This window comes from Pygocentrus nattereri, chromosome 14 (assembly GCF_015220715.1).
Source record: "Pygocentrus nattereri isolate fPygNat1 chromosome 14, fPygNat1.pri, whole genome shotgun sequence".
NCBI classification, from domain to species: Eukaryota; Metazoa; Chordata; class Actinopteri; order Characiformes; family Serrasalmidae; genus Pygocentrus; species Pygocentrus nattereri.
In genome coordinates, this window is record NC_051224.1 from 36,719,960 (window position 1) to 36,732,478 (window position 12,519).

The 12,519-nt window shown below is 37.9% G+C and overlaps 1 protein-coding gene and 2 gene segments (V, D, J or C); all 3 read left to right on the top strand.

The window, feature by feature from the left end:
• LOC108414177 overlaps nucleotides 1-12,519 on the top strand; it is a 512,138-nt gene that overhangs the window by 164,627 nt on the left and 334,992 nt on the right.
• LOC108436641 (immunoglobulin gamma-1 heavy chain-like) overlaps nucleotides 1-12,519 on the top strand; it is a 395,990-nt gene that overhangs the window by 39,585 nt on the left and 343,886 nt on the right. The window lies entirely within an intron of this gene.
• Nucleotides 2,850-3,354, top strand: LOC119265134. The segment is given in 2 exon segments: nucleotides 2,850-2,968; nucleotides 3,047-3,354. Coding segments are annotated over 2 exon segments (351 nt in total).

A 12,519-nucleotide genomic window follows, 5' to 3' on the forward strand; every position in this document is an offset into this window, starting at 1 on the left:
AAGACACAGCTGTGTATTACTGTGCGAGAGACACAGTGACACTAACTAATGAACACGGCTTACAAAAACCCAGAGCCGACACTCAAGGACTTCTAACTGAATGATTTTTATAGATTCTCTCATTTTTAATATATCTTTGCATATAAAACACAAATTTCTGTTCATATTAAAAAAGAATAATGAATAAAATTATATTAAAGAAAATTAAACAATAAAAAACATTGAAGATTTAGACTGTGTAATTTACAATTTCATGAAAGTTGCGGCCTGACCAACATGATTCACTGCCAACATCAAAATAAAGTCCATATATTAATAATGAGCTCTCTATGAATTTGGGAGCAGTAAGTGAAAATACACCCTTTAATGTCATTTTACTATAAAGCTGAATCATCTCTGTGCTTGAGTTCATCATTAACAGAAGGATGATGCAGAAATCTGATCACAGTTAAAGGGAAAAAACTGTTTTATTGAATTTATTTAGTTTTAGTTTTTTTTCTTTTTTGATGAAATGATTATACTGTACTTAATGTCTATTTTCAATGGAAGTTAAATAAATGAAGTGTGCTTTCTGAGTTTTGTACATTTCTGTATATCTCATGAAAATAAAATAAAAATATGTTACAGTGAAAAAAGAAACAAATACAGAGAAATTAATTGAACCAACCATTAAAATAGCCAGACTTTCCAAATGTTTATTAAATATTCCTTATTAATTTCTACAACAGCAAGAATTAATATTATTATTTGAGTTTGTATTAATAAGTTAACAAATAATCACAAATAATATTGATTTATTTTTCTATGTGTGTTTGTGTAGAAATGTCAGTAATGTGTCATGAATGATAAACATGAGTCAGTCCATTAGTTTCATTCATATTCCAGTAGGGGGCTTTTCAAAAAAGTTGGAACAGGGCAACCAAAGACTCGTAAAGTTGAGCAATGCTGAAAAAGCACCTGGTGGAACATCTCACAACTTTTAGGTTCATTGGAAAGAGGTCAGTAACCTGATTGGGTATAAAACAGCATCCCAGAGAGGCTGAGTCTTTCAGAAGTAAAGATCTCGAGGAGTTCACCACTCTGTGGAAGACTCAACGGCTGAATAGCGCAACAGTTCGAGAATAACATTTCTCAGCATAAAGTGATGAAGAACGTGGGTATTTCCTCATCTTCTCTGGGCCCATGCTTAATTAGAATGGATTCAGGTCAAAAGTATCCTGTGATCCAACAAATCAAAATCTGACATTCTTTTTGGAAATCATTTGCATCCTATAGGCTTAAATAGGCCATGGACCATCCAGCTTATTATCAGTGTACTGTAATGTAGAAGCCAGGATCCATGATGGTGTGGGGGTGCATTAGTGCACATGGCATGGGTGACTTGCACATCTGTGAAGGCTCCATTAATGCTGAACGACATATACAAGTTTTGGAGCAGCATATACTGCCATCCAGATGACATCTTCTTCAGGAATGGCCCTGCTTATTACTGCAAGACAATGCCAAACCACATTCTGCACGTATTGCTGCAGCATGGCTCTGTAGTAGAAGAGCTCAAGTGCTAAACTGGCCTCCCTGCAGTCCAGATCTGTTACTCACTGAAAACCTTTGACATATTATGAAACAAAAAATACAGTAAACATTACAAACTATTGAACAGTTGGAATCCTTGCAGGTGAATATATACAGTGAGCTGATTAAATAATCAGAGCTGGTTGGTTAACAGATCTGAAGTAAACATATAAACACATTTCCCCTGAATGTTCATTCTCAATTCCTTTCATATGTGGTTCCACACTTCGACCATGTTTTGAGAAGACTTCTCTGACACTGTGTTGGTAGACATGCTGGAATTGGTGTACATAGGGTTATGCAGTAACGTCCAAGCAGAGAAGTGCTTCCTAACATTCACTGTACTGAACTACAGCCATCTAGTCTATGTCTTAAATAGCTCTGACTCTACTTGTAAAATAGAAATGGATCACGTTTGTTGTCAGAAAGCTCTGTTGTGGTCTCATCTGACAAAAATCTAACTAAACTTTGTTCCAGTCAAAGTATCAGCAGCTTCTAATGAACTCCAGGTATTTCAACGTTAGCTTAGACTAAATAATATTTCTCCTGTCACACATTCCATGTGGTTTATTGGCATTGAGGTGGTGTTTCATTGTAGATTTAGAGAATCTATAACTATAAACTCTAAACTGTGCTGGAGGGCAAAATCCACTTGCATCCTCTTCTAGGCAGGTTCACTACAGCTCTGGTTGTTTGAAACTGATCTAATAACAAATGTGGGGATTTTCACAGGCGTAGTTATTTTTATTCTCATTATGTTTTTATAATGTAAGATGTTTAATAGACATTTATCTCATATCATTTGTACATTATATAACCGTCCCCATGTTGATGGACGAAGGGAATGTGGCCTTTGTGTGACCTCATATTTATCCATATTTCATCAAATCCCTTCAGTACTTATAGAAAGATGACAATAGACAGAGACACAGTTCACTGGGATGAAGAATGAGAAGGGTTGGAGGTTGAAGCTGGTAAAATATTCAGTGCAGTGTGGTTTACAGATCTGAAATAAATATAGAAAAATGCTTCATTATCCATTCCATTTCATATGTTCCAACATGTTTAAGACGTGTTGAGACAGTTTGACACTGTGTTAAAAAAATATGTAGATTGTGATTTTTCATGTCAAATGAAAATGTTGCTGCTTTTATTTGTTGAAATGAAGTAGAGAAGCGATTCCTAACATGCAGTTCATTAAACCGCTGCCTTTGACTGTGTCTTAAATAGGGTTGGTCTTCATGGGTCATCAGATAAGCAAATACAAGCTCCCTCTCTATCTATTTAGAAGACACTCTCTAATAAGCTGTGGAGAGCAGAGAAGATCTCACAGGTCCAACTTCAACACCAACCATGTTCTCTACATCCCTACTGCTCCTGCTGGCAGCTGCATCCTGTGAGTTACTCAGCCAGAGCACAATTTTATATTGATCCAAGATGAAACATCTAATGATTTTGTGTTTTTGATCTACAGGTGTTCACTGTGTTGAACTGACTCAGCCTGGTTCCATGGTGGTCCGTCCAGGCCAGAGTCTGACCATCGACTGCAAGGTTTCGTATTCAGTTACGGGCTATAGCACAGCTTGGGTCCGACAGCCTGCAGGAAAAGCTCTGGAGTACATTGGATATATCTATAGTGGTGGGAGCACATATTACAGTGATAAACTGAAAAGCAAGTTCAGCTTCTCCAGAAACACTGGAACCAACACAATAACATTACGAGGACAGAATCTGCAGACTGAAGACACAGCTGTGTATTACTGTGCGAGAGACTCACAGTGACACTAACTAATGAACACGGCTTACAAAAACCCAGAGTCGACACTCAAGTACTTCTAACTGAATGATTTTTATAGATTGTCTCATTTTTAATATATCTTTGCATATAAAACACAAAATTCTGTTCATATTAAAAAAGTAAAATTAAACAATAAAAAACATTGAAGATTTAGACTGTGTAATTTACAATGTCATGAAAGTTGCGGCCTGACCAACATGATTCACTGCCAACATCAAAATAAAGTCCATATATTAATAATGAGCTCTCTATGAATTTGGGAGCAGAAAGGGAAAATACACCCTTTAATGTCATTTTACTATATAGCTGAATCATCTCTGTGCTTGAGTTCATCATTAACAGAATGATGATGCAGAAATCTGATCACAGTTAAAGGGAAAAAACTGTTTTATTGAATTTATTTAGTTTTAGTTTTTTTTTCTTTTTTGATGAAATGATTATACTGTACTTAATGTCTATTTTCAATGGAAGTTAAATAAATGAAGTGTGCTTTCTGAGTTTTGTACAGTACTGTATATCTCATGAAAATAAAATAAAATGTGTTACAGTGAAAAAAGAAACAAATACAGAGAAATTAATTGAACCAACTATTAAAACAGCCAGACTTTCCAAATGTTTATTAAATATTCCTTATTAATTTCTACAACAGCAAGAATTAATCTTATTATTTGAGCTTGTATTAATAAGTTAACAAATAATCAGAAATAATATTGATAATATTGATTTATTTTTCTATGTGTGTTTGTGTAGAAATGTCAGTAATGTGTCATGAAGGATAAACATGAGTCAGTCCATTAGTTTCATTCATATTCCAGTAGGGGGCTTTTCAAAAAAGTTGGAACAGGGCAACCAAAGACTCGTAAAGTTGAGCAATGCTGAAAAAGCACCTGGTGGAACATCTCACAACTTTTTAGGTTCATTGGAAAGAGGTCAGTAACCTGATTGGATATAAAACAGCATCCCAGAGAGGCTGAGTCTTTCAGAAGTAAAGATCTCGAGGAGTTCACCACTCTGTGGAAGACTCAACGGCTGAATAGCGCAACAGTTCGAGAATAACATTTCTCAGCATAAAGTGATGAAGAACGTGGGTATTTCCTCATCTTCTCTGGGCCCATGCTTAATTAGAATGGATTCAGGTCAAAAGTATCCTGTGATCCAACAAATCAAAATCTGACATTCTTTTTGGAAATCATTTGCATCCTACAGGCTTAAAAAGCCATGGACCATCCAGCTTGTTATCAGTGTACTGTAATTTAGAAGCCAGGATCCATGATGGTGTGCGGGTGTGGTAGTGCACATGGCATGGGTGACTTGCACATCTGTGAAGGCTCCATTAATGCTGAACGACATATACAAGTTTTGGAGCAGCATATACGGCCATCCAGATGACATCTTCTTCAGGAATGGCCCTGCTTATTACTGCAAGACAATGCCAAACCATGTTCTGCACGTATTGCTGCAGCATGGCTCTGTAGTAGAAGAGCTCAAGTGCTAAACTGGCCTCCCTGCAGTCTAGATCTGTTACTCACTGAAAACCTTTGACATATTATGAAACAAAAAATACAGTAAACGATACAAACTATTGAACAGTTGGAATCCTTGCAGGTGAATATATACAGTGAGCTGATTAAATAATCAGAGCTGGTTGGTTAACAGATCTGAAGTAAACGTATAAACACATTTCCCCTGAATGTTCATTCTCAATTCCTTTCATATGTGGTTCCACACTTCGACCATGTTTTGAGAAGACTTCTCTGACACTGTGTTGGTAGACATGCTGGAATTGGTGTACATAGGGTTATGCAATAACGTCCAAGCAGAGAAGTGCTTCCTAACATTCACTGTACTGAACTACAGCCATCTAGTCTATGTCTTAAATAGCTCTGACTCTCATGGGTCATTGCATAAGCAAATACAAGCTCTCCCCCTGCATCTCTTTAAGGCACTGTTTATTAAGCTGTGAAGAACAGAGAACCTCCAACAAGTCCAACTACAACAAACACCATGTTCTCTACATCTCTACTGCTCCTGCTGGCAGCTGCATCCTGTGAGTTACTCAGCCAGAGCACAATTTTATATTGATCCAAGATGAAACATCTAATGATTTTGTGTTTTTGATCTACAGGTGTTCACTGTGAGGAACTGACTCAGCCTGGTTCCATGGTGGTCCGTCCAGGCCAGAGTCTGACCATCGACTGCAAGGTTTCATATTCGGTTACAAGCTATGCTACAGCTTGGATCCGTCAGCCTGCAGGAAAAGCTCTGGAGTGGATTGGAGTTATAGATTCGGGTTCATCAGGGGGCACAGTTTACAGTGATAAACTGAAAAGCAAGTTCAGCATCTCCAGAGACACTGGAACCAAAACAATAACATTACGAGGACAGAATCTGCAGACTGAAGACACAGCTGTGTATTACTGTGCGAGACACACAGTGACACTGTGTGTCTCGCACACATTGAATCCACTGCAGGCACAGGTCAGTTTGTGGGATCCACCTGGAGTCACTGTTACTGGACTCTCAGACTGTGTGAGGACAACCTGAGACTGGACACCTAAACAGAGAACCAGAGAAACAGCAGGTTAAACGTGGATAGTCGGTTTACTGCATTAATACGGTTCCTCACTGAGAGAGATAACAGACTCACATCCTGCCATCAGCAGCAGCAGTAAAGACATGAGGAACATGATGTTTGTGGAGCTGGAGCTGATCAGAGACACCAGAAACCTGGACTATATACATCACACACACACACACACACACACACACACACACACACACACACACACACACCTATACTTGTAATTATCTCTTAAGGGGGACACCAGTCAGGGACATGCTATTCGGGGACACCACTTTCCCGTGGTCCTACAGACATGAAAAAAATCATGCAAGTATAATTAAAATTAAGAAACACCAAGATCATCTCAGATTTTTGATTTAACCAAGTAAGTTTCCCAGTGTGTTCTGATTCTGCCAAATGGGGACTTGGGACTAAATTTGCATAACACAGAAATTCTGTGATTATTATAACTTCCTGAGGACGGTACTTGGGACCGAATTTGCATACACACAGATCAGTTAAATAACATCAGGGGGACATTTAAAATCATTAAACTCCAAATGTAACTCAAAATATTTGTAGTTTCTTTAAGTGCATACACAAGACAGCCATCTTGGTTTAACAAATTATTCCTTTTTTTTCCAGTCAAATAAATGTATTTTGTATTCACATAACACAATCCTAGTCTATAGCACTGTGATTTAGTCTAGAGCGCTTTAGACAGTTTTTAGCTTCAATGGACAAAGAACTACTACATGCCCATATACCATTTTCACTGCTCTACAAAACTTGAACTTATTTTTGTCCTTTTAAATTTAGAACACATGAAAGCAACAATGCGATTGTGAACAGTGTGCCAAAACCTTTTTATTTTTTATTTGGAAAAGTCAGCTCTTACACGTATACACCAATCAGATATAACATTCTGACCACCTCGTTTCTATGCTCATTGTCCATTTTATCAGCTCCACTTACTGTATAGCTGCACTTTGTAGTTCTACAGTTACAGACTGTAGTCCATCTGTTTCTCTGATACTTTGTTAGCCCCCTAAACACTGTGTCTACTCACTGTCCACTCTATTAGACACTCCTACCTTGTCGGTCCACCTTGTAGATGTAAAGTCAGAGACGACAGCTCATCTGCTGCTGCACAGTTTGTGTTGGTCATCCTCTAGTCCTTCATCAGTGGTCACAGGACGCTGCCCACAGGATGCTGCCCACAGGGTGCTGCCCACAGGACGCTGTTGGCTGGATATTTTTGGTTGGTGGACTATTCTCAGTCCAGCAGTGATACTGAGGTGTTTAAAAACTCCAGCAGCGCTTCTGTGTCTGATCCACTCAGACCAGCACAACACACAGTAACACAACACCACCACGTCAGTGTTACTGCAGTGCTGAGAATGACCCACCACCCAAATAGTACCTGCTCTTTGAGGGTCCATGGGGGTCCTGACCACTGAAGAACAGGGTAACAGAGTATCAGAGAAACAGATGGACTACAGTCTGTAACTGTAGAACTACAGAGTGCAGCTATACAGTAAGTGGAGCTGATAAAGTGGACAGTGTGTAGAAACGAGCAGGTGGTCAGAATGTTATGCCTTATCAGTGTATTTACATGTTTTTCAAATGAAATAAACAAAAAAAAAAATACAAATTGTGGCTCAAATCTCTCTTGTAAGCCACAACGCAATTGTGAACATAGAATTTGACACTCTGCCAATCTCTGTTTTTAAGCGCTGAAGGCTCAGCTCTTTTGCACTGTTCGCAAGGTAGCTTCCCTGGGACACGGCATGAACTGATAAAGTTTTTCAGGTGTGTTTCCACGGCCTGGATCTCAATCACTTCCCAAGCTTTTCTTCTTTTCTGTGCATGTGTTTTACCTAAGTATGAGAAATAAATATTATTATAAAGGAAAACACAGAACAGTGATTAAGTAAATAGTGAATTTGTTGAACTGTTTCAATCATGTTGTTGAACTCTCACAAGAAATTATTAAAATTATTTTGTGTGGACATTACATTGGTATTTAAAACTTCAGATGCAAGCATAAGAACCGCTGATAATCATCACTCACAAATGTTAATAAGACAAACAACAGCAAAAGAACAAAGTATACTAGGAGTGTTAAAAATCAATTTTCTGACAATTTGTGGCTTTAAAATGATCTGCCAGTTTAGTACCCCGTATTAACACTGTCTGGCCATTTTATCAGTAATCATACTATACAGATGCATTACATATGTGTACCATTACTAACTGTAGCTCACACGTTGCTTGAAAAGTCAAGCTGTGGTGTTAGAGATCATCACACAATTACAGGAAGAAACGATCAGAGTCATTTCAACAAACTCAAACACACACAGAAACGTTCATGTGGGATGAGGTCAAATGGTGAGAGAGATTAATAGATCTATGGATTAGATGTAAATGAAATGAAATGCTGATTATTTTGTCCTGTAATTGTGTGATGTCTCTAACACTGCAGCTTGATGCAGGAGCAGAAACACCGTGGGCCATTTGCTGTGAAGGAGAACTACACTTTCCTCAACACTTACACTTTTCCTTAACTACCCAAATCACAATCAGACCTAATGAGCATTTCTGTTCATTATCTCATCACTCTAACATATAAAAACCAGTCAGACAGTCTCAGGTACATATTAGCAGCTTGTGTCTATTACATTACTTTGTGCACAAATCAAAAAACCAAATAACGCATGTTGAGTTAAAAAGAAAACATGACCACGATTAAAAGAAATGAGGGAACGATTTAAGAAATCGTAACCACAAATAAAAGAAAAACGTGTGTACGAACTGCAAAATGTTCTCTCAAGTTTATTTTTTTTCCTCCGTCCCCTCCAGGGCTCCATAATATATGGAAACTATGCTGCAAGAACAGCCAGTTTTGAATTCAGGTTCTGCATCACAGGAACCAACCTATTCAGCTTACTGCCTATTTACACTGAGGTTCTAAAAAGTCTTTCACTTCTGAATGAGGTGCAAAGCACAATCTAATCTGAACAGAGATAACTGATCATATTTCAATCTTAGAGGCATAGAAACAAAAACCTGTTTAATTTTGTTTAAAAGAAAGAGGCTGGGTTGGGAAATGGTCATGTAGAAATGATTTTGACCACTCAAGTAATAAGTAGACCTCAAGAAAAGAAAAAAAACAATTAAATGTGTCATATAGTCCGTTTAAGCAATGAACAGTGGCAAAAAATTATATAAAATCTGTTTACTGTGGTCACTAAAACATGAGGTTTAGGCGATTTAACTTCATATCTTTATTTTGTGTTGAATGACAATTTTATTTACACTAGATTACACTATTCCTTTAATTAATTCAGTGCAAAAATGTAAAAGACAGATAATTTAGAAGATGTTCCTGTTTTTCTGATGACATGTAATCAGGTAGGAAATACAGTGAAATAGTGTTCTGCCTGGCTCTGCCATTGTTGCTGCTTAGTGAGTTTTGTTTCCACAGCTACAGTTTTAAGAGAGAATTTTTTTCAGCATAGCTTTCATACCAACTGTTTCATTTTACTTGTCATACCAGTGACCCTGACCTATGCCAATGCAACAGGCACAGCAGTGTTGCTGTGTACACCTATCGGCCACTTTATCAGATATCTGTACTTGATAATGATAAGGTATGTGGTCCTAACAGGCTCAGAACTGCTGCAGACTCCATCATTCTCTATCACTTCAGGACTTTTATTTAGATCCATAACTTCAAGGTTGCTTCTCTCTGTAACACCCATGACACCTGAAGATGTGCTATGAGGGACAAGATTAGAGGGGGTAGCTTCATCCACAGAAGACAGACACCTCCATTTCACTGGTTTACGGGAGGTACTACTCTCTGAACTACTTTTGTTCCCTTCATCTCTAGAGTCAAGGACGTACTCCTCTCCACTGTCTAAAGTAGAATCAAATAGCTCATCTGAATCTTCAGGAACAAACCCTCTCATCTAAAAATCAATATTACAAGGGTAATTTTTGAAATGCATCAGAACATCAGAAATTAAAAGGCAAATTCATAAACCAAGCCTATATGACAAGTATTTGTCTCCTGCATGATTTTCTGAATATTTACTTTTTTCATGGATTGCTGAAAGACACATGACTACTGAATTGGGATTCCAATATAATATACACCATATTGCCAAAAGTATTCAGTCACCCATCCAAATCATTGAATTCAGGTATTCCAATCACTTCCATGGCCACAGGTGTATAAAGCCGAGCCCCTAGGCCTGCAGACTGCTTCTACAGACATTAGTGAAAGAATGGGTCGCTCTCAGGAGCTCAGTGAATTCCAGCGTGGTACCGTGATCGGACGCTACCTGGGCAGCAAGTCCAGTCATGAAATTTCCTCACTACTAAATATTCCACACTCAACTGTCAGTGGGATTATAACAAAGTGGAAGCGACTGGGAACGACAGCAACTCAGCTACAAAGTGGTCAGCCACGTAAAACGACAGAGCGGGGTCAGCGGATGCTGAGGGGCATAGTGCGCAGAGGTCACCGACTTTCTGCAGAGTCAATCACTACAGACCTCCAAACTTCATGTGGCCTTCAGATCAGCTCAAGAACAGCGTATAGAGCTTCATGGAATGGGTTTCCATGGCCGAGCAGCTGCATCCAAGCCTTACATCACCAAGTGCAATGCAAAGCGTCAAAGGCAGTGGTGCAAAGCGTCAAAGGCAGTGGTGGTGTGGGGTTGTTTTCAGGAGTTGGGCTCAGCCCCTTAGTTCCAGTGAAAGGAACTCTTAATGCTTTTAGCAGACCAAAAGATTTTGGACAGTTTCATGCTCCCAACCTCGTGGGAATAGTTTGGAGATGGCCCCAAACTATTATGCATATACAAAGAAATATTTTACAAGAATAAAATTACACAATTCTGAAAAGAGCTGTGAATTTGTTTCTAGTTTTGTGCCATACTACCTGACGTACAAATTATGGAAGATCTAGGATGTCTAGTAAAACAGTCACTACATTCTGCAGAATGAACATCATACCCATGTTCAGTCTCAGTGATTCTAGTGTCAAAGTATGGGCATGACTTGGCTCACTGCAAGAGGCATTGGCAAAAAGGAATTCAGTGGTGTATTTGAGAATTTCACAGGAGGATATCAGCCCAATCAGTTTAGAAGTAAACCTGGTGTTCAATTTGATCAAAGAGCAACAGAACAGGTGAAAATACAAAATCAAGCATACTTACGTCTAAAGAAAATGAAAATTAGATATGGAATGCCCCTTAGTCAATACCCAGACATAAATTCCACTGAGATATCATATTAAGTCAACTAAAGATCAAAACTTTTACCCCTTTCTGTAAAGAGCATTTACTTTACCTTATTTGCACAGATTGATGGAGATATGAGGTGTGCGAAATATTTCATGAAGCTCTATTTTAACTGCTGAAATGTTAAAAACTTCTCCTTTCACGATTCCAGATTGTGATAAACATCCTATATTATGTCACAGTTTGCCATAGAAATTAGAAGATATAACAAAAATAAATTTTTAATAATAATAAATTGCTGACTACATCTGAATATTGTGAATTTTTTCCCTCATCTTGCTTGGTGTGTAATAACCTTAACATGTGCTCATAGCACGACATTGCAGTGGCAGTGAGAGTTTGTTAAATAATGGCTGTTGTGTGTCTATGGCCTGCAGCTTTTTTAATGTTTTGAAGTTCACAATAGCGTTACTGTGTGTCTTTAACATTGCAATATACTGCATATACATTATACTGGCACATGCCCATAAATTAATTGAAATTTTAAGCTATGAATTAATATTCTAATGAAACTTATCTGCATTGGAATGAATATGAAATACTTACTAGAATACTTCTAGTCCTTCTTAATTTAGGTACACGCGCATGCTCGTCATCAGTATTTCCAGACGAAGAACTCTTCAATAAAAGAAGAAAAACATACAACATTGTTGAGGGAGTTGCAGAGTTAAATCAATGTAAAAAAGAAGCATGCTCATAACATAGTTAAATTGTCGGTAGATTTAATACTGTATGGAATGATTTAACTTCAGCCTGTTACATTTGTGCAACTAAGACTGGGAAGGTGCATTGATATGAGAGCCTATATTACGTTCTAACATTTCTTCTCAGAATTGTATGAAAGTTCATTCATTCTGAATTGTTAGTGTGCTATACTGTAATTAGAAACTTCTTGTCATTCAAAAGTTCAGCTGAGCCCATGTCCTGATTACAACTTCAGAAAGCTTTTAAAAACTAATGACTTTTAAAGAAATGTACCTGCCCAGAACTGCTGTTGTTGCTGTGATCCTTCAGAGGCTCTGACTGATGAGATATAGGGGTGACCCATGCAATCTTCTCAGGATTGGAATTTCTCATCTGTAAAGTTCAAATGTACATGACTACGAGAGACTTGAACATGAATAGGTAGAACAGGTAGCAAGAAGGAGTCTTGACTATGACAGTGGCTAATGATTCTCTTTGACAAAACAGCAAAACTGTGTCCTACTCTGTCATCTGTAATATTATATATTTTAGAATTAAAATGTGAGATAATGATAAAACATACTTTGCAA